Source organism: Pristiophorus japonicus, chromosome 17 (genome assembly GCF_044704955.1).
Source record: "Pristiophorus japonicus isolate sPriJap1 chromosome 17, sPriJap1.hap1, whole genome shotgun sequence".
Classification (NCBI taxonomy): Eukaryota; Metazoa; Chordata; class Chondrichthyes; family Pristiophoridae; genus Pristiophorus; species Pristiophorus japonicus.
Window position 1 is genome coordinate 126991698 of NC_091993.1, and position 23750 is coordinate 127015447.

Below are 23750 nucleotides of genomic sequence, written 5' to 3' on the forward strand. Positions count from 1 at the left end.
AATTAGAGGATCGCAGAGATCTCGGGGAGTTGTGGGGCTGGAGGAGATTACAGAGATAGGGAGGGGCGAGACCCTGAGACATTTGAAAACAAGGATGAGAATTTTGAACTCAAGGAGTTGCTGGACCGGGAGCCAATGTAGGTCAGCGAGCACAGTGGGTGATGGGTGAGCGGGACTCGGTGCGAGTTAGGACACGGGCAGCCGGGTTTTGGATCACCTCAAGTTTACGTAGGGTAGAATGTGGGAGGCCGGCCAGGAGTGCGTGGGAATAGTCAAGTCTAGAGGTATCATGCATGGATGAGGGCTTCAGCAGTGGATGAGGCAAGGGCATAGGTGGGAGATAAGCTGTATATAGTGGGGATATGGGCACTGTCAGCTGTGGCTCAGTGGGCAGCATTCTCACCTCTGAGTCAGTAGGGTGTGGGTTCAAGTTCCACTCCAGAAACTTAAGCGCAAAATCTTGGCTGACACTCCCAGTTCAGGTGAAACATTAAACCGAGGCTCCGTCTGCCCTCTCAGGTGTGTGTAAAAGATCCCATGGCACTATTTTGAAGAAGAGCAGGGGAGTTATTCCCTGTGTCCTGGGGCCAATATTTATCCCTCAACCATCAGTAAAACAGATTATCTGGTCATTATCACATTGCTGTGTGTGGGAGCTTACTGTGCGCAAATTGGCTGCCGCGTTTCCCACATTACAACAGTGACTACACTCCAAAAGTTCTTTATTCACTGTAAAGCACGTTGGGTCATCCTGAGATCATGAAAGGCGCTATAGAAATGCAGGTTCTTTCTATTCAAACCCAGCGAAGGACCAAGGGTTACAGTGAGTGGTCTGGGAATAGCCTGGGCATTGAGGGGACGATATGTGGAGTATGGGAGATGCAGCAAAGAACATAAGAATTAGGAGCAGGGGTCGGCCATTCGGCCCCTCGAGCCTGCTCCGTCATTCAATAAGATCATGGCTGATCTGATCTTGGCCTCAACTCCACTTCCCCGCCCGCTCCTCACAACCCTTAGCTCCCTTATCGTTCAAAAGCCCATGGGAGCAGCAGGTGGTTTGATGATGTGGGTGAATCAAGGGTGGGGTTTGGACCTTTTCGGTAAATGCTTTATGCTTTCAGCTCCTGGCACACCACGGTGACATTTGTAAGGGGTGGTTTGCAGGGGGTCAGCTTTCCCTTCTGACCTTATATGAATGGTTCCGAATCGCTCCCACACCCTTGGTTCTAGACACTGGAATTATGAAGGGACTGTGACAGACTTGTACAGACAATCGGTTTCAAGGTAGGAAGCAGGTATGGCTTTATTGTGTTTAAAAAGAAGTAAAAGGCACACCTTTAATAACACACACAGACCAATACACACTGAGGGGTACAACACATTGAATAAATTGTCCAATTATAGTCTGTGGGGAAAAGAATACAGCTTAAACTCTAAATGGGGTAAAGAGAAGAATGCAGATACATTTACACAAGTTATCCCAGCCTCCCTCCCCAAATTCCCCTAACTAACGAAGTTATAGCTCTGTGGGTTCAGGGACCATGCTCACTAATCCCCTTTTTGACAGTTGCCGGTGAATCGCGGTTTCGGGGTTCGCTGCACTTGGCCTTCTAGGTGAGCCGTACCCCGGACGGAGGAGAGGACTTCGGACTGCGTCGTCTTCGGTTGGGGTGCATCCGTTGATGCGCTAAGTTGTGTTTTGGATGTATGGGGTAAGTACCCACTTTCTTTGGTTAAGAATAGTTTAGTTAGTCCCTTTTGGTAATTTCTCACCCATTGGTCGTTCTGAAGTAGATTGTAGAGTGGAAATAAATGTCGATTCTTCGGTTTTTGCTGAGTTGGTTTCGGTTGGTCGTTTCGCTGGTTGTGGTGGCCAGGGTTGTCAATTTGGTTGCTGACAACCTTCCGTTTCGTGGGCCTCGTGCTCGGTCGGTCCTTGATGATTTCTTGTAGTTTCCTTCACTACTCCATTTCTTCACTCCCCACCTCCGGCTGCTTGTGTCTGTCTGTGTTTGAGTCTGTGTTCTGCTGTTCAAGTCTGTGTCCTGCTTTCAGTGTTTTGTTCCTTGGTAAAACTGGGAATAGATATACCCACCAAAGGCTTCCTTATCTCCCACCAAATCTAGCCCAGCTAACTGAAACTTGATTAAGTGGTTTTAATCTGGCGTTAATAGGCTTTTCGAAGTTGATGAGCTCTCCATTGTGCTAGTCTGGCCTGAGCCAGATATTTCTATGCCTGTTGAAAAGGTGTTGGAATATGTATGTGGCATTGTTTAAATGCTAATGTTTTCAAGGGGCAAGTTTCGAGGGTATACAGTTCCCAGACAATTTGATTAGTTCCAATGTCCAAACTGGCCCTTTAGATATTGACCCCACCCCTTTTCTTGCAGACCCAACATACACCTTTTAAAAATCCCAAATTTGATTAAAGTTCATAGTTTCTTCCATGTGCACTTTAGGATTTCAAACTTTCTGGTAGATAGTTCCAAATTAAATTCCCTTTCCTATGAGTCCAAACACTGGGGGGGGGGGCGGTCTCCATGAATGCACCCCCTTTTATCCCCTGCAGGTCTCGTCTGCCCCTTTAAAATTCATTTGTGTCCCAAAGTTTTCCTTCCATTTTAAAAGTCCAGAAAGAGATTCTTCTCCTCTGCAGGGGAAAGGTACCTGGAATCTTTGCGAGATATTGGTAAATTCTACACATTTCACACGAGCCCGGTGTCAGGCGCCACTGTCGAAAGGCTTTATGTGTGAGTTTGCTCAAGTCCGATCCGAGTGTGCGAGAGGTGGGCAGGCAGGGACCATACCTGGCACATACAGAGGTTCCACATCAGTAAGGGAGAGACTGAGACGCAATTCCTGCTCAGTGCTGCGTTAGCAGGTCGGAGGCAAGTGATTGTAGAGTGACACAATCTTATGGTGTACAAGGAGGCCATTTGGCCCATCATGTCTGTAGCCCATAACCTCCCCAGCCCCACAACCCTCCGAGATCTCTGCGCTCCTCCAATTCTGGCCCTTTGAGCATCTCCGATTTTAATCGCTCCACCGGACGTGCCTTCAACTGCCGTGGCCCCAGCTCTGGAATTCCCTCCCTAAACCTCTCCCCCTCTTTCAGATCTGCACCCAACAGTACTGTACCCCAGTGTTATACAGTGACAGACCTGTACCCGAGTGTTATACAGTCACAGACCTGTACCCCCCAGTACAGTATCCCAGTGTTATACAGTGACAGACCTGTACCCCCCAGTACTGTACCCCAGTGTTATACAGTGACAGACCTGTACTCACCAGTACTGTACCCCAGTGTTATACAGTGACAGACCTGTACCCACCAGTACTGTACCCCAGTGTTATACAGTGATAGACCTGTACGCACCAGTACTGTACCCCAGTGTTATACAGTGATAGACCTGTACGCACCAGTACTGTACCCCAGTGTTATACAGTCACAGACCTGTACCCACCAGTACTATACCCCAGTGTTATACAGTGATAGACCTGTACCCGCCAGTACTGTACCCCAGTGTTATACAATGACAGACCTGTACCCACCACTACTGTACCCCAGTGTTATACTGTCACAGACCTGTACCCACCAGTACTGTACCCCAGTGTTATACAGTGATAGACCTGTACCCGCCAGTACTGTACCCCAGTGTTATACAGTGACAGACCTGTACCCACCAGCAGTGTACCCGAGTTTGAGACAGTGACAGACCTGTACCCACCAGTACTGTACCCGAGTGTTATACTGTCACAGACCTGTACCCACCAGTACTGTACCCCAGTGTTATACAGTGATAGACCTGTACCCGCCAGTACTGTACCCCAGTGTTATACAGTGACAGACCTGTACCCACCAGTACTGTACCCCAGTGTTATACAGTTTCAGACCTGTACCCACCAGTACTGTACCCCAGTGTTATACAGTGACAGACCTGTACCCACCAGTACTGTACCCCAGTGTTATACAGTGACAGACCTGTACCCACCAGTACTGTACCCCGGTGTTATACAGTGACAGACCTGTACCCACCAGTACTGTACCCCAGTGTTATACAGTGACAGACCTGTACCCACCAGTACTGTACCCCAGTGTTATACAGTGACAGACCTGTACCCACCAGTACTGTACCACAGTGTTCTACAGTGACAGACCTGTACCCACCAGTACTGTACCCCAGTGTTATACAGTGACAGACCTGTACCCACCAGTACTGTACCCCAGTGTTATACATTGACAGACCTGTACCCACCAGTACTGTACCCCAGTGTTATACAGTGACAGACCTGTACCCACCAGTACTGTACCCGTGTTATACAGTGACAGACCTGTACCCACCAGTACTGTACCCCAGTGTTATACAGTGACAGACCTGTACCCACCAGTACTGTACCCGTGTTATACAGTGACAGACCTGCACCCACCAGTACTGTACCCGTGTTATACAGTGACAGACCTGTACCCACCAGTACTGTACCCCAGTGTTATACAGTGACAGACCTGTACCCACCAGTACTGTACCTCAGTGTTATACAGTGACAGACCCGTACCCACCAGTGCTGTACCCCAGTGTTATACAGTGACAGACCTGTACCCACCAGTGCTATACCCCAGTGTTATACAGTGACAGACCTGTACCCACCAGTGCTGTACCCCAGTGTTATACAGTGACAGACCTGTACCCACCAGTACTGTACCCCGGTGTTATACAGTGACAGACCTGTACCCACCAGTACTGTACCCCAGTGTTATACAGTGACAGACCTGTACCCACCAGTACTGTACCCCAGTGTTATACAGTGACAGACCTGTACCCACCAGTACTGTACCCCAGTGTTATACAGTGACAGACCTGTACCCACCAGTACTGTATCCCAGTGTTATACAGTGACAAACCTGTACCCACCAGTACTGTACCCCAGTGTTATACAGTGACAGAACTGTACCCACCAGTACTGTACCCCAGTGTTATACAGTGACAGACCTGTACCCACCAGTACTGTATCCCAGTGTTATACAGTGACAGACCTGTACCCACCAGTACTGTACCCCAGTGTTATACAGTGACAGACCTGTACCCACCAGTACTGTACCCCAGTGTTATACAGTGACAGACCTGTACCCTCCAGTACTGTACCCCAGTGTTATACTGTGACAGACCTGTACCCACCAGTACTGTACCCCAGTGTTATACAGTGACAGACCTGTACCCAGCAGTACTGTACCCCAGTGTTATACAGTGACAGACCTGTACCCACCAGTACTGTACCTGTGTGTTATACAGTGACAGACCTGTACCCACCAGTACTGTACCCCAGTGTTATACAGTGACAGACCTGTACCCACCAGTACTGTACCCCAGTGTTATACAGTGACAGACCTGTACCCACCAGTACTGTATCCCAGTGTTATACAGTGACAAACCTGTACCCACCAGTACTGTACCCCAGTGTTATACAGTGACAGAACTGTACCCACCAGTACTGCACACCAGTGTTATACAGTGACAGACCTGTACCCACCAGTACTGTATCCCAGTGTTATACAGTGACAGACCTGTACCCACCAGTACTGTACCCCAGTGTTATACAGTGACAGACCTGTACCCACCAGTACTGTACCCCAGTGTTATACAGTGACAGACCTGTACCCTCCAGTACTGTACCCCAGTGTTATACTGTGACAGACCTGTACCCACCAGTACTGTACCCCAGTGTTATACAGTGACAGACCTGTACCCAGCAGTACTGTACCCCAGTGTTATACAGTGACAGACCTGTACCCAGCAGCTCAATGTGCTCTCCCCAGACAAAACCTGGTTTGGAAGGAGAGAGTCTGGATTTGTGCTGAATGTGTTTGACTGTTCGAGGACGGGTTGCAAAGATTTCACTGTCTGACTGCTCCGTGTTACTGTACGCTGTGCAATAACAACCTGCCCTTTGTGGACACACACATCCTCACTGACAGTGAGTGCATCAGGACGCTCTCTCTGCTGACGAGGGCGATATTTAGGGTAATTTGTAAATGGGATTTCCTCTTCCAGCACAGTCGGTGCCCGAGCATCTGAGGACGAGAGAGGTTACTGTGGGGCAGGGATTGTGAAGAGGGTTGGGCCGAGCTGTAATTCATCACAATAACTCGTTCTCAGCCAGTAATTAAAGACACCTGCGTCGATACAGCCACTGCCCACTTCCTCCTCAGCGCCTGAGCGATGAAATCATTTTAAGAAACTGATGCTGTAATAGGAAGAAAATAGAGTTGCTATTCTAGAAGGATGAGCATAGACGGGATAATTGGCTCTCTGATCAAGAATGACTGTCTTGTTAATTGATGAAATGAATTATGAGATTATGGAGTTGTTTTCCTTGGAACAGAGGAGGCTGAGGGGCGACTTAATTGAGGTGTATAAAATTATGAGGGACCTGGATAAGAAGGACCTATTTCCCTTAGCAGAGGGGTCAATAACCAGGGGCCATAGATTGAAAGTAATTGGAGGGAGGTTTAGAGGGGATATAAGGGGAAATTTCCTCACCCAGAGGGGGGTGGGGGTCTGGAACTCACGGCCTGAAAGGGTGGTAGAGGCAGAAACCCTCGCCACATTTAAAAAGTACCTGGATGTGCACTTGAAATGCCGTAACCTACAGGGCTATGGACCAAAGGCAGGAAAGTCCGATTAGGTTGGATAGCTCTTTGTCTGCCGGCACAGATGCGATGGGCCAAATGGCCTCCTTCTGTTCCATTAATTTCTATGATTGCTACGATCACTGTCACCACAGGTCTGAGCCTTTATACAGAAGCTGCTCTCTTCTCCCCCAAGAGGCTGCTGCCATCAGCCCCTCTCCAGCGTTCCATGTCAGCCGTGGCTCAGTGCGTAGCACTCTCTCGCCTCTGAGTCAGAAGGCTATGGGTTTAAGTCCCACTGCAGAGACTTGAGCACATAAATCTAGGCTAACACTCCCAGTGCAGTACTGAGGGAGTGCCGCACTATCGGAGGTGCCGTCTTTCGGATGAGATGTTAACCCGAGGCCCCGTCTACTCTCTCAGGTGGACGTAAAAGATCCCATGGCACTATTTCAAAGAAGAACAGGGGTGTTATCCCTGGTGTCCTGGGGCCAATATTTATCCTCAGCCAACATAACTAAAACAGATTATCTGGTCATTATCACGTTGCTGTTTGTGGGAGCTTGCTGTGCACAATTTGGCTGCCGTGTTTAGTACATTACAACAGTGATTATACTCCAAAAAAACTTCATTGGCTGTAAAGCGCTTTGAGACATCCTGAGGTTGTGAAAGGCGCTATATAAATGCAAGTCTTTCTTTTTTGGTTCTATTTCTTCCCCGTTTCTGCCAAAGGTTCTCACCGGAGATCAGCAACCCTTTTTCCGCATTGTCCTGCAGTCTCCAGGAATCAAACATCAATCTCTCGGCTGGTGACGGGAATGGAAGAGGAACTAGAGAGAATTGGCCATGAACCCAGGTGCCAGATTCAGCTGACTCACATGACGTTCAATACTCCCCACAAGGTTTGCATAACGGGGTGGAGCAGGTTATAATGAGTGTGCGTGTAGGCAAGGTGTAATCGAATCATTTGTTCCGTCTTATAGCTGTTGTCTGGAGAAAAACTTTTGAAATGTAGTCACTGTTGTAATGTAGGAAACACGGCAGCCAATTTGCGCACAGCAAGCTCCCACAAACAGCAATGTGATAATGACCAGATAATCTGTTTTACTGATGTTGATTGAAGAATAAATATTGGCCCCAGAACACCGGGGATAACTCCCCTGCTCTTCTTCGAAATAGTGCCATGTGTGTCTGTGTGGGTGTGTATCTGTCTGTGAGTGTGTGTGATTGTATGTGTGTCTGTATGTGTGTGAGAGTGTGTGTGTGTGTGTGCCTTTGTGTCTGTATGTGTGTGAGAGTGTGTGTGTGTGTGTGTGTGAGTGTGTGTCTTTGTGTGTGAGTGTGTGTGTGTGTGTGCCTTTGTGTCTGTATGTGTGTGAGTGTGTGTGTGTGTGTGTGTGTCTTTGTGTGTGAGTGTGTGTGTGTGCCTTTGTGTCTGTATGTGTGTGAGAGTGTGTGTGTGTGAGTGTGTAAGAAAATAAGAACATAAGAAATAGGAGCAGGAATAGGTCACCTGACTCCTCGAGCCTGCTCTGCTATTTCATAAGATCATGGCTGATCCGATCATGGACTCAGCTCCACTTCCCTGCCTGCTCCCCATAACCCTTGACTCCCTTATCGCTCAAAAATCTGTCTATCTCCACCTTAAATATATTCAATGACCCAGCCTCCACAGCTCTCTGGGGCAGAGAATTCCACAGATTTACAATCCTCTGAGAGATAAAGTCCTCCACATCTCAGTTTTAAATGGGTGGCCCCTTATCCTAACTATATCCCCTAGTTTTAGTTTCCCCTGAGTGGAAATATCCTCTCTGTATCCAACTTGTCGAGCCCCCTCATTGACCCAAAAGTTCCGACGTCCCTGGCCCGTACAAAGTTTCTACGGACCCGGGAAGACATCGGAAAAGCCGGTTTTCAGCGTACTATGTGCTTGCGCTGAAAACCGGCTTTTCCGACAGATCGGGAGCGGGGGCATTTGCACGGACAGGATTGTGGATTTACGCTTATCTTGCCCGGCAAATGTCCTCATAAGGTGGCGCATAGCGTTTACAGACGCAATTGTTTAAAAACACACATAAACACAATAAAATTAAATAAAATAGATACATTGTATTGTTAAAAACTCTGCCCACTAAGGTAAGTTTCTTTTTAACCCGAATCACAAAACTTTTAAAAAATCGAAAATATATTGTTTTTTTCTAAGGCATTTATTAACTTTAATTTCAGTTCATTTTAATGATGTGAGGTCTGTTTTTTATTTTTTATTAGTGTGTGTTTGTTTTTTTCCCCATTAATAGCACTGAGAACTCGTAGTTACTCAAGTTCAAGTGCTATTAATGGGAACCTGTGCACTACCTACCTGATTGGCTGAGCAGTCAATCAGATGCATGACTGCATCTTCTGCGTGGGAACGCTCCAGACGGGAGCGCGCTTCGCAACGCGGGAGGAGAAGGCCTCCCCATCGGAATCCAGGGCGCCTCCCGGGCCACCAGGTACTTTCGTTAAAAATCTCCAGCGAGGAGGCAATTGCCAGCAGGAAGATCTCCAGAGGAATTTCTGGCCCAATATCTTCTACGTTTCGATAAGATCACCTCTCATTCTTCTGAACTGTAATGAGTATAATTCCAACCTACTCAATCTATCTTCATAAGTCAATCCCCTCATCTCCGGAATCAACCTAGTGAACCTTCTCTGAACAGCCTCCAATGCAAGTATATCCTTCCTTAAGTACAGAGACCGAAACTGTACACAGTACTCCAGGTGTGGCCTCACCAATACCCTGTACAGTTGTAGCAGGACTTCTCTGCTTTTATACTCTATCCCCCTTGCAATAAAGGCCAACATTCCATTTGCCTTCCTGATTACTTGCTGTACCTGCATTCTAACTTTTTGTGTTTCATGCGCAAGGACCCCCAGGTCCCTCTGTACTGCAGCACTTTGCAATTATTCGCCATTTAAATTATAATTTGCTTTTCTATTTTTTCTGCCAAAGTGGATAACCTCACATTTTCCCACATTGTACTCCATCTGCCAAATTTTTGCCCCCTTACTTAGCCTGTCTATATCCTTTTGCAGATTTTTTGTGTCCTCCTCACAATTTGCTTTCCCACTCATCTTTGTGTCATCGCAAATTTGGCTACATTACACTCGGTCCCTTCACCCAAATCATTAACATAAATTGTAAATATTTGAGGACCCAGCACCGATCCCTGCGGCACCCCACTAGTCACTTGTTTGCCAACCGGAAAATGACCCATTTATCCTGGCTCTCTGTTTTCTGTAAGTGAGCCAATCCTCTATCCATGGTAACATATTACCCCCAACACCATGAACTTTTATTTTGTGTAGTCAGCTTTTATGTGGCACCTTATCGAATGCCTTCAGGAAATCCAAATACACCACATCCACTGGTTCCCCCTTATCCACCCTGCTCTTTACATCCTCAAAGAACTCCAGCAAATTTGTCAAACATGATTTCTATTGTCTTCCTAACACAGATGAGACTTCACACAGGGAGGTTAAAGTAACAGTGACCTCAGTCTTTATTAAGACACTCCAGAGTGAGGAACAGGCCTTAGGGGCCGGCTAAAATACAGTGCTCCCAAGGGATGCTGGGATCCCTTGGGACTTCAGGGGATGCGCTCCCTGGTAGCGGAACATGGGAGTGCATGCTTTACAGATACACAACATCACTCCCCCCCCCCCCCCCACAAAATCAAAGTGAAAACTATTTACAAGGCGGTCGGGAGCCTTTCTTTCCCTGATGGACCGCCTCGGTACAAATGTCTGTTCTGGTGTGTTGGCTGTACCCTCGCTGGGCTGGCGTGTTGTTGGCCCTGCAGGGCTGCTGGGTGAGCCTGGCCTTGCTGGGCTGTTGGGCGTGATGGGTTCGATTTCCTGCTCCGGGGTGGTGTCATTGATCCTTTGCGTGTGTGTTGTGGGCTCGAAAAAGGTGGTGTCTGCTGTGGGTTGTTCAGGGCAGTCTGTGAACCGCAGCCTCGTTTGGTCCAGGTGCTTTCTGCAAATTTGTCATTGTCTAGTTTGACTACAAACACCCTACTCCCTTCTTTAGCTATCATCGTGTCCGCGATCCACTTGGGACCATGTCCATAGTTTAGCACATACACAGGGTCATTCAGATCAATTTCCCGTGACACAGTGGCGTGACCATCATTTACATTTTGTTGCTGCCGCCTGCTCTCTACCTGATCATGCAGGTTGGGGTGAACCAGCGAGAGTCTGATTTTAAGTGTCCTTTTCATGAGTAGCTCAGCCGGGGGCACCCCTGTGAGCGAGTGGGGTCTCGTGCGGTAGCTGAGCAGTACTCGGGACAGGCGGGTTTGGAGTGAGCCTTCTGTGACTCGTTTAAGGCTCTGTTTGATTGTTTGTACTGCCCGCTCTGCCTGCCCATTGGAGGCTGGTTTAAATGGGGCCGAGGTGACATGTTTGATCCCATTGCGGGTCATGAATTCTTTAAATTCGGCACTGGTGAAACATGGCCCGTTGTCACTGACCAGTATGTCAGGCAGGCCGTGGGTGGCAAACATGGCCCTCAGGCTTTCAATGGTGGCGGTGGCTGTGCTTCCCGACATTATTTCACATTCAATCCATTTTGAAAAAGCATCCATCACCACCAGGAACATTTTACCAAGAAATGGGCCCACATAGTCGACATGGATCCTCGACCATGGTCTGGAGGGCCAGGACCACAAACATGTGTGGTGCCTCTCTGGACACGTTGCTCAACTGAACACACACGCTGCATTGCAGTACACAGGACTCTAAGTCAGAGTCAATACCGGGCCACCACACATGGGACCTGGCTATTGCTTTCATCATTACTATACCCGGGTGTGTGCTGTGGAGATCCGAGATGAACGTCTCCCTGCCCTTTTTGGGTAGCACTACGCGGTTACCCCACAACAGGCAGTCTGCCTGAATGGACAGCTCGTCCTTTCGCCGCTGGAACGGCTTGATTAGCTCTTGCATTTCAACGAGGATGCTGGCCCAGCTCCCATGCAGTACACAGTTTTTTAACTAGGGACAGCAGAGGATCTTAGCTGGTCCAAGTCCTAATCTGGTGGGCCGTGACAGGTGATTTATCATTTTCAAACGCTTCCATGACCATCAACAAGTCTGCGGGCTGTGCCACCATCAACAAGTTTGCAGGCTGCGCCATTTCCACCCCTGTGGTGGGCAATGGTAGCCGACTGAGAGCATCCGCACAGTTCTCGGTGCCTGGCCTGTGGCGGATGGTATAGTTATACGCTGATAGCGCGAGTGCCCACCTTTGTATGCGGGCTGAGGCATTAGTATTTATTCCCTTGTTTTCAGCGAACAGGGATATGAGGGGCTTGTGATCGGTTTACAGCACAAATTTGAGGCCAAACAGGTACTGATGCATTTTCTTTACCTCGAACACATATGCTAATGCCTCTTTCTCAATCATGCTGTAGACCCTCTCGGCCTTAGCCAAGCTCCTGGAGGCATAGGCGACAGGTTGCAACTTCCCCGCAACGTTAGCTTGTTGTAACACACACCCGACTCCGTACGACGACGCATCACATGCTAGCACAAGTCTTTTACACGGGTTATACAATACAAGCAGCTTGTTGGAGCACAAAATGTTTCTGGCTTTCTTAAAAGCAATTACTTGTTTTTTTTTCCACATACCCAGTTCTCACCTTTACGCAATAACACATGTATGGGCTTTAAGAGGGTGCTTAACCCCGGTAGGAAGTTACCAAAATAGTTGAGGAGTCTCAGGAAAGACCGCAGCTCCGTGACGTTCTGTGGTCTTGGCGTCTGTGGGCCGAATGCTTTCCGCCGCGATCTTTCTCCCCAAAAACTCCACTTCTGTTGCCATGAAGTCGCATTTCGACCTCTTCAGCCGCAGCCCTACACAATCTAGTCGCTGGAGGACCTCCTCCAGGTTTTGTAGGTGCTCGACGGTGTCCCGACCCGTGACCAATATGTCTTCCTGAAAGACCACCATGCGTAGTACCGACTTGAGTAGGCTCTCCATGTTTCTCTGGAAGATCGCTGCAGCTGACCGAATTCCAAACGGGCATCTGTTGTAGATGCACAGTCTCTTGTGCGTGTTGATGCAGGTGAGGCCCTTCGAAGACTCCTCCAGCTCCTGCGTCATGTAGACCAAAGTCAGGTCGAGCTTAGTGAACGTCTTGCCTCCTGCCAGCGTCGCAAATACGTCATCTGCCTTAGGTAGCGGGTATTGGTCCTGTAGCGAGAAACGATTAATAATTACTTTATAATCGCTGCAAATCCTGACCGTGCCATCACTTTTGAATATTGGAACAATCGGGCTGGCCCACTCGCTGAATTCCACTGGGGAGATGATGCCCTCGCGTTGCAGCCTGTCCAGCTCGATTTCCACTCTCTCCCTCATCATGTGAGGTACCACTCGTGCGTTGTGGTGAATGGGTCGTGCCTCTGGGACCAAGTGGATCCGCACCTTCGTCCCAGAAAAGTTTCCAATGCCTGGCTCAAAAAGGGAAGGAAATTTGTTAAGAACCTGGGTACATGAGGCCTCATCGACATGTGACAGCGCTCGGATGTCATCCCAGTTCCAGCGGATTTTGCCCAGCCAGCTCCTTCCAAGCAGTGTGGGGCCATCGCCCGGGACAATCCAGAGTGGCAGTTCGTGCACCGTGCCCTCGTAGGTGACCTTGACCATGGCACTGCCCAGGACAGCGATGAGCTCTTTGGTGTACGTTCTCAGTTTCGTGTGGATGGGGCTCAGGGCTGGTCTTGTTGCACCACAGTCTCTCAAAACATCGTTTTACTCATGATGGATTGGCTAGCGCCAGTGTCCAGTTCCATGGCTACGGGTAAGCCATTCAATTTTACATTTAGCATTATAGGTGGGCATTTCGTCAAAAATGTGTGCACCTCGTGTACGGGCTCGAAATTGCTTTGATCCACCATGGACCGATCTTCCTCTGCCACGTGGTGGTTAGCAGGTTTTGCAGAGCTTGCAGCTCATCTGCAAGCTCGTTGGAGGTGCCCCATTGTTCCACAGCTCTTGCAAACATACCCTTTGAAGTGACATGAATAGGCTGAATGGAAGCCTCCACAGCACCAACAAGATGTGAATTGCCTTGCATTCATCCTGTATTGCGACTCTGAGTCATCTGGGTCACCTGAGGCCTGCTGGCAGTTGCAGACTCGTGGGTTCTGCCCTGTACATTTCTGCTCGCAAACACGGTTCCAGTTAATTTATGAACATTGCTAGCACTTGTGTGCTGAGAGATTTGCTTGGTGTTATCACTGGTGGACATAAATGCCTGTGCTATCACAATGGCCTTACTGAGGGTCGGTGTCTCTACAGTCAAACATTTTCATAGGATGGTCTCGTGGCCAATGCCCAGTACAAAAAAGTCTCTGAGCATCTGCTCCAGGTAGCCATCAAACTCACATTGTCCTGCAAGTTGCCTTAGCTCGGCGACGTAGCTCACCACTTCCTGACCTTCAGATTGCTGGCACGTGTAGAACCGATACCTCGCCATCAGTACGCTCTCCCTTGGGTTAAGATGCTCCCGAACCAGTGTACACAGCTCCTCATACAACTTATCTGTGGGTTTCACCGGAGCCAGAAGATTCTTCATGAGGCTGTCGGTCAGTGCCCCGCAGACTGTGAGGAGGACCGCTCTCCTTTTTGCAGCGCTTCCTTCTCCATCCAGCTCGTTGGCTACAAAGTACTGGTCCAGCCGTTCGACATCGGCTTCCCTGTCCTTACCTTCCGAGAACTTCTCCAGGATGCCCACATTTTGCTGCATCTTTGCGTTGGATTCGTATACTCGTCGCCAGTTATTGTGTTCCTAACACAGATGAGACTGCACACAGGGAGGTTAAAGTAACAGTGACCACAGTCTTTAATAAGACACTCCGGAGTGAGGAACAGGCCTTAGAGGCCGGCTTATATACAGTGCTCCCAAGGGATGCTGGGATCCTTTGGGACTTCAGGTGATGCGCTCCCTGGTGGTGGAACATGAGAGTGTATGCTTTACAGATACACAACAATTTCCCTTTCATAAAACCATGTTGACTCTGCTTGATTGAATCATGCATTTCCAAATGTCCCGCAACTGCTTCCTTAATAATGGACTCTAATATTTTCCCAGCGACAGATGTTAGGCTAACTGGTCTATAGTTTCCTGCTTTTTGTCTGCCTCCATTTTTAAATAGGGGAATTACATTTGCGGTTTTCCAATCCGCTGGGGCCGACCCAGAATCCAGGGAATTTTGGTAGATTACAACCAATGCATCCACTATCTCTGCAGCCACATGCTAATCAGAGTAGGAATCGCAGGATAGCTCAGATGAATACGTGGCTTGAGCAGTGGTGCAGCAGGGAGGGATTCAAATTCCTGGGGCATTGGAACCAGTTCTGGGGGAGGTGGGACCAGTACAAACCGGACGATCTGCACCTAGGCAGGACCGGAACCAATGTCCTCGGAGGAGTGTTTGCTAGTGCTGTTGGGGAGGAGTTAAACTAATATGGCAGGGGGATGGGAACCAATGCAGGGAGACAGGGGGAAACAAATTGGAGACAGAAGCAAAAGACAGAAAGGAGATGAGTAAAAGTGGAGGGCAGAGAAACCCAAGGCAAAAAACAAATAGGGCCACTTTGCAGCAAAATTCTAAAGGGTTTAAGTGTGTTAAAAAGGCAAGCCTGAAGGCTCTGTGCCTCAATGCGAGGAGTATTCGGAATAAGGTGGACGAATTAACTGTGCAGATCGCAGTTAACGGATACGATGTAGTTGGCATCACGGAGACATGGCTCCAGGGTGACCAAGGCTGGGAACTCAACATCCAAGGGTACTCAACATTTCGGAAGGATAGACAGAAAGGAAAAGGAGGCGGGGTGGCGTTGCTGGTTAAAGAAGAAATTAAGGCAATTATAAGGAAGGACATTATCTTGGATGATGTGGAATCGGTATGGGTGGAGCTACGGAATACCAAGAGGCAGAAAACACTAGTGGGAGTTGTGTACAGACCTCCAAACAGTATTAGTGATGTTGGGGAGTGCATCAAACAGGAAATTAGGGGTGCATGCAATAAAGGTGCAGCAGTTATCATGGGTGAATTTAATCTGCATATAGATTGGGCTAACCAAACTGGAAACAATACGGTGGAGGAGGATTTCCTGGAGTGCATAAGGGATGTTTTTTTTAGACCAATATGTCGAGGAACCAACTAGGGGGGAGGCCATCTTAGACTGGGTGTTGTGTAATGAGAGAGGATTAATTAGCAATCTCGTTGTGCTTTGGGGAAGAGTGACCATAATATGGTGGAATTATACATTAGGATGGAGAATGAAACAGTTAATTCAGAGACCATGATCCAGAACTTAAAGAAGGGTAACTTTGAAGGTATGAGGCATGAATTGGCTAGGATAGATTGGCGAATGATGCTTAAGGGGTTGACAGTGGATGGGCAATGGCAGACATTTAGACACCTCATGGATGAACTACATCAATTCTGGGGTAAAAATAAAAAGGGGAAGGTGACTCAACCGTGGCTATCAAGGGAAATCAGGGATAGTATTAAAGCCAAGGAAGTGGCATAGAAATTGGCCAGAAATAGCAGCGAACCCGGGGACTGGGAGAAATTTAGAACTCAGCAGAGGAGGACAAAGGGTTTGATTAGGGCAGGGAAAATGGAGTACGAGAAGAAGCTTGCAGGGAACATTAAAGTGGACTGCAAAAGCTGCTATAGATATGTAAAGAGAAAAAGGTTAGTAAAGACAAACGTAGGTCTCCTGCAGTCAGAATCAGGGGAAGTCATAACGGGGAACAAAGAAATGGCAGACCAATTGAACAAGTACTTTGGTTCGGTATTCACTAAGGAGGACACAAACAACCTTCCGGATATAAAGGGGGTCAGAGGGTCTAGTAAGAAGGGAGGAACTGAGGGAAATCCTTATTAATCGGGAAATTGTGTTGGGGAAATTGATGGGATTGAAGGCCGATAAATCCCCAGGGCCTGATGGTCTGCATCCCAAAGGAGGTGGCCTTAGAAATAGCGGATGCATTGACAGTCATTTTCCAACATTCCATAGACTCTGGATCAGTTCCTATGGAGTGGAGGTTAGCCAATGTAACCCCACTTTTTAAAAAAGGAGGGATAGAGAAAAAAGGAAATTATAGACCGGTCAGCCTGACATCGATAAGGTAAAATGATGGAATCAATTATTAAGGATGTCATAGCAGCACATTTGGAAAGAGGTGACATGATAGGTCCAAATCAGCATGGATTTGTGAAAGGGAAATCATGCTTGACAAATCTTCTGGAAATTTTTGAGGATGTTTCCTGTAGAGTGGACAAGGGAGAACCAGTTGATGTGGTGTATTTGGACTTTCAGAAGGCTTTCAACAAGGTCCCACACAAGAGATTAATGTGCAAAGTTAAAGCACATGGGATTGGGCGTAGTGTGCTGACGTGGATTGAGAACTGGTTGACAGACAGGAAGCAAAGAGTAGGAGTAAATGGGGACTTTTCAGAATGGCAGGCAGTGACTAGTGGGGTACCGCAAGGTTCTGTGCTTGGGCCCCAGCTGTTTACATTGTACATTAATGATTTAGACGAGGGGATTAAATGTAGTATCTCCAAATTTGCGGATGACACTAAGTTGGGTGGCAGTGTGAGCTGCGAGGAGGATGCTATGAGGCTGCAGAGCGACTTGGATAGGTTAGGTGAGTGGCCAAATGCATGGCAGATAAAGGATAATGTGGATAAATGTGAGGTTATCCACTTTGGTGGTAAAAACAGAGAGACAGACTATTATCTGAATGGTGACAGATTAGGAAAAGGGGAGGTGCAAAGAGACCTGGGTGTCATGGTACATCAGTCATTGAAGGTTGGTACTGCTTCATTAGTGATAGTGATTGTATTAAGTTCCTCCCTCCCTATAGCCCCTCGATTATCTACTAAAGAGATGTTTTTAGTGTCTTGTACCATGAAGACCGATAGAAAACATTTGTTCAACGTCTCTGCCATTTTCCTGTTCCCCATTATTAATTCCCCAGACTCATCCTCTAGGGGACCAACATTTACTTTTAGCCACTCTTTTCCTTTTTATGTACCTGTAGAAACTCTTACTATCTGTTTTTATATTTTGTGCTAGTTTACTTTCATAATCTATCTTCCCTCTCTTTATCATTTTATTAGTCATTCTTTGCTGGCCTTTAAAGTTTCCCAACCCTCTGCCCTCCCACTAGCCTTGACCATATTGTATGCCCTTGTTTTCAATTTGATACCATCCCTTATTTCCTTAGTTAGCCACGGATGGTTATCCCTTCTCTTACAGTCTTTCCTTCTCGTTGGGATATATTTTTGTTGAGAGTTATGAAATATCTTCTTAAATATCTGCCACTGCTTATTAACCGTCTTACAATTTAATCAACCGTCCCATACTTTAATCTATTTTCCCAGTCCACTTTAGCCAACTCTGCCCTCATACCTTTGTAGTCTCCTTTATTTAAGCTTAAGACATTGGTTTGAGACCCAACTTTCTCACCCTCCAACTGAATTTGAAATTCAACCATGTTATGGTCACTCATTCCTGGAGGACCCTTTACTAGGAGATCATTTATTAATCCTGTCTCATTACACAGTACCAGATCTAAGATAGCCTGCTCCCTGGTTGGTTCCGCAACGTACTGTGCAAGGAAACTATCCTGGATACACTCTATGAACTCTTCCTCAAGGCTATCCTGGCCAATTTGCTTTGTCCAATCAATATGAAGATTAAAATCGCGTGTGTGACTTTGCATGTGTGTGTAGTGTGTGTGTATAGTGTGTGAGTGTGAGTGTGCGTGAGTGTGTGTGTTTGTGTGAGCGCGCCTGTGAGTTTGTGTGTGTGCGTGCACGAGTGTGTGTGTGTGTGTGTGAGAGAGAGTGTGTGTGTGTGAGAGAGTGGATGTTGGATATTATTGGATCGGGTTGAGCTGTGATATCCTGCCACGGTCGAATATCCCACTCACACTCACTACCTGAGCTCTCTCAGGGCGAGCGAGCACTGGGGAATGTCCCAGAGGGAGTGCAGTGCCTGTGGTGCATCTGTCCTCCCAGGGGATTTGTAGGATCTTGCGGAGGCATCGCTGGTGGTACTTCTCCAGTGCTTTGAGATGTCTATTGTATATAGTCCATGTCTCTGAACCATACAGAAGGGCGGTATCACTACTGCCCTGTAGACCCTAAGCTTGGTGCCTGATTTGAGGTCCAAGTCTTCAAACACTCTCTTCCTCAGGCGACCGAAGGCTGCGCTGGCGAACTGGAGGCGGTGTTGGACCTCGTCGTTGATGTTTGCCACTGCTGATAGTAGGCTCCCGAGGTATGGAAAGTGGTCCACATTGTCCAAGGCCGCGTTCTCGATCAGGCCAACATCCCCAGCATCGAAGCACTAAGCACACTTGACCAGCTCCATTGGGCGGGCTACATTGTCCGCATGCCCGACACGAGACTCCCAAAGCAAGCGCTCTACTCGGAACTCCTACACAGCAAGCGAACACCAGGTGGGCAGAGAAAATGTTTCAAGGACACCCTCAAAGCCTCCCTGATAAAGTGCAACATCCCCACCGACACCTGGGAGTCCCTGGCCCAAGACCGCCCTAGGTGGAGAAAGTGCATCCAGGAGGGCGCTGAGCACCTCGAGTCTCGTCGCTGAGAGCATGCAGAAAACAAGCGCAGGCAGCGGAAGGAGCGTGCGGCAAACCAGTCCCACCCTCCCCTTCCCCTCAACCACTGTCTGTCCCACCTGTGACAGAGACTGTAATTCCCGTATTGGACTGTTCAGTCACCTGAGAACTCAGTTTTAGAGTGGAAGCAAGTCTTCCTTGATTCCGAGGGACTGCCTATGATGATGATGTGCCTGTGGAACAGGGCCCAGTGAGAGTCGGGTCCTCACAGGAACAGAGAGTAAATATGGCAGTAACAAATATTATCGTGAGTAATCAACATCACTCACCTTTAGAGCCTTTCAGAGCACTTGTTGAAGGCATCGACCGCCCACCTCACACGCACTACCCCACACACACACCCACACACTACCCCACACACATACACACCTCACTGCCTCTGCCACACCTCCCTGGATGGGCAATGCTCAAACAATTAGATCATCTGTCGCTGAAAAGCTGGTTACACTTGTTTTACACTTCATTCAATGAGCTGCACAATCAAACACACACTCACACTTTCACACACACTCACACACATTCACACACCCACCCACATCCCCCCCCCCCCCCCCCCCGCCACACACACTCACACACACACACACACAGACATTGGGGTTCATTTCTAGAGGGATAAAATTGAAAAGCAGAGCAGTTATTTTAAACTTGTATCAAACCTTGGTTAGACCACATTTGGTGCACTGTGTACAGTTCTGGTCTCCGTATACCTTGGTTAGACCACACTTGGAGCACTGTGCACAGCTCTGGTCTCCATATTATAGAAAGGATATAGAGGCACTGGAGAAGGTGCAAAAAAGACTTAGAAAGATGATACCAGAATTGAGAGGTTATAACCTTCAGGAAATATTGAACAGGCTGGGGCTCTTTTCTCTAGAAAAGAGACGACTGAGGGGCTATCTGATAGACGTCTTTAAGATTATGAAGGGATTTCGATAGGGTAGATGATGAGAACATGTTTCCAGTTGTGGGAGAGACCAGAATTAAAGGCCATCAATATAAGACAGTCACTAATAAATCCAATCAGGAATTCAGGAGAAACTTCTTTACCCAGAGAGAATGTGGAACTCGCTGCCACAGGGAGGGGTTGAGGCGAATAGTATCAATGTATTTAAGGGGAAGCTGGATAAACACATGAGTGTAGGGGGTGGTGTGTGGGGTCAGGTTCACGTCTACCTTCTGAGCGGTTCGAATCGCTCCCACTCCCTGGGTTCTAGATTTTGAATTTATTTGGGGATGTGACAAAGTGCAAGAGACAACTGGTTTTGGTGCAAGAAACTTCGATTTTATTAAGGAAAAGAAAGTACAATGTCAAAACTTATGATCACTGGAATAAGGAACACTTCGTCACACGTTCAAAAGGGATTACAGAAAATAATACGCCTTTCACCTCCCAACGCCTAACTCTGACTAGGTTGAACTCTAGGACAAACAGGGATTATGCTCACCAATCCTTTTATTGTTAGTTAGCAGTGGTTCATGGTTTCGGGGTTCGCTGGACTCTGTAGGTTCTGCTTGCCATACCCCGAACGCCGTGGAAGACTTCTTACTGCGTAGTCTTCAGTTGGGTGGTGTCCGCTGATGCGGTAGGGCGCGTATTGGATTTTATGGGGTGAGTACCCACTTTCTTCCGTTAGCAGTAGGTTTTAAAGTTCTTTTAGGTAATGTTTCACCTGTTGGGAGCTAGGAACAGATTGTAGAGTGGAATCTTTCGAATCTTCGGTTTCTTCTTGAGGTGTTTTGTTCTTAGAATTTGTCAATCATGGTGGTTCGATGTTACCACGTTGGTTGTGGTCAGTGGTTGCCGTGATGATGATGTCCAAAGTTACTGGGAACTGCTTTTCTCTGCCTGTTTGATGTTGTCCTTCCTCCTTCTTCGGTGGCAGAGCAGTGTAGCCCAGGAGTGCCGTCGAGGCCGAAGATGTTGATGTTCAGATGGCTGCGTAGAAGGCTGCTCAACCCGTAAAACAGGGACTCAGTTATACTTTGGGAGCCGTTCTAATCTGCGCGCCAAATCAATCCCGATTCTTTGTCTTAATTTTGGCGGGCTTGATAACGATAACTCGTTTCGGATATGTCGATCTGTTGAATTCATTTTTCAATTGGTAAAAATTAGTTTTGTTATTTACTTTGTCTGCCTAGGCCTGGGTTATTAACATTATGCGTGCGCTGGATGGGTTTCATGCTTAGAGCTACGGCTGGCTACCTCTGGGTCGATTGTTGCTATGTTAATGTCTCCTGGGGAGAAGGGTTTTTGAGTTTACACAATTCTCCAGACAATTTGTTTAGCTTCAATACCCCAGACAGCTTCAATACACAAAGACTGGCTTCTTTAGAGGCTAGTTGTCCCCTGGTTTTTTGTGCAGCCCTTTTCCTCACAGACCCAACATGCCTTTTAAAATACCAAACTTGGTTAAAACTCATAGTTTCTTCCATATGCATTTTAGGATCCCAAACTTTCTGGTTGATAGTCCCAAATCGAATTTCTTTTTCAATGAATCCAAACACTAGGGAGGTTTTCCCTGAATTTTGCAACCTTACCTTACAGTCCCCCCTGCGATACTCTACATGCTAGAGTGTCATGCTAGGTGAGCAAAATTCTTGATTCCTGAGAATCAATCTTTCCCTCTATTTACCTAGCTAAAACTTAAGCGTTTACCCCCTTTGAAATGTAATGCAGTTTACAGGCAAATACAGTCATTCCACTTATATTACAGCATAGAGGGGGTTCAACACCCCTCCATTAATCCGGTTTTACAGAAAATAAAAAGTACATGGTCAAAACACATATTTTAAGTAAAATTCTTACAATACTCGACCTCTGCGATTTTACAGGAGGTTAAATCGATACAAGAATAAATCAGACATTATAATATGGCATTACCCCTCCCTATCTGATCCCCAAGTTTGGCCAGGGAGATACAGCACCCTTTGGTGCTGGACTCGAAGGCCTCTGCCTTTCACTCGGCAAGTGAGACACCATAAGTAGAGGATAATCGCAAGTTGACAGACAACTAAAATATGGGAAGCTATCCTGACCCCAGCTGGGACTTCTATGTTCCTGAAAATGTCCCACCAAGGTGGAATTGTGATCACCAGAATTTTCCTCCCTATCTCGATGGTTTTTTGTTCTAGAGTATAGAAATGTTTCTGTGAGATTACTACAGCTTCTAGTAGAGCGGTAAGATGTTCGGGTAGAGGGGGGATTTCATAGCCAAAATGTACAACATAATCCTGCAGGTTTGTGATGTTTTCACTCACAGTGAGGTGAACAGTGGAGGGTTCGGGAATGGGGACAATCCATTCCTGGGCCACTTGAACTTCTGCCTCGGGTTTAAAGCAAAAACTGCTGTCACTCACCGGACACCAGAAGTGTTGTCCATGTTGGTAGTGGGGCGCACTGGTGGTGACACACTATGTCCCAGCCCCTATGTATGCTCCCTGTGGAGGGACCTGGTCTTGTGTCATTACCTCCATGGTACAGTTGATAGGCTGTGCACCAGCTTTAAACCTGCACTGTGGTTTAGAATGTCGTTCCAGGTTCCCCTTCTTTTCCTCCCTGTGTCCATTGTGTCTCCAAAGTGTAGGGCGTATAAATCTGCTTTATCTACATTGCCAAAGTCTAACCTGTAAAATTTCTTGAACATTTGTCTAAGTAGGGCCTGCTTTAGCTGCTCTGTTTCCTTCAGGTAAGTGCACCCCGGTAAGGTTTAAAATAACTGAAGCTACTGCATAGTGTACCCCCTGGTATAACACCTTTTCGGTCTGTACCAATACTGATCCATTCCCAGGTCCGTTGGTGGTGGTAGGACACCTCTCTATTATTGTTCACATTGGCGGGGTCGTGGGCAGGGGTTTCTTTATGCGTGCTACGAGTTCGGTGACGTTAATTGGGAGTGGGGAGTGTGGGACCGCACACCCATGTAGGCTGGAATCCCACCCCATCCCTTCCCCGTCATCTTGCCATTGCCTGGCGAAGGCGATTGATATGTCTGTGGGTCAGATCTTCTCTGATCCCCACATGCAGACATAAATTCCCTGTTCAGACTCCCACCATTTGTTCCAATACACCTTCATTCCTCCCCATGTTCCCGTAATGGTCCGGTGCGTATCGTTACCGAGTCGTTCCCAGTCAGATTTCCTGGTCCCCCACATCTTTGCTCAGCTTCCTGAGCCACCACCATCTACCCAGAGGAATCTGCCCTTTACAAGTCAAACACACACGTTTTCCTTCCGTAACACTGACCTGCGCAGCAACGACCCGTATCCTGGAGCATGGGACGGAAGCTTCCCCGTATGTAAACCCCTCCTGGCTGGAGTATCGAGTGGAGTTAGACCCCATCCACCCCGGCCACCTTCCCTCGTGGGAATAAACGGTGAGCTGTTCCACACCCGGTGTGCCACCCCCT

At 47.7% G+C, this 23750-nt stretch overlaps 1 protein-coding gene across 1 annotated transcript in view; it reads left to right on the plus strand.

Annotated features, from left to right (window-relative positions):
- Positions 1-1667: 1667 nt before the first annotated feature.
- The window catches only part of lrig2 (leucine-rich repeats and immunoglobulin-like domains 2), a 199331-nt gene continuing 177248 nt past the window's right edge, over positions 1668-23750 (plus strand). Inside the window, exon 1 of the mRNA XM_070859264.1 lies at positions 1668-1712. Coding sequence (XP_070715365.1) covers positions 1708-1712 — 5 coding nt within the window. The 5' untranslated portion in view covers positions 1668-1707. The remainder of the gene's footprint in view (positions 1713-23750) is intronic.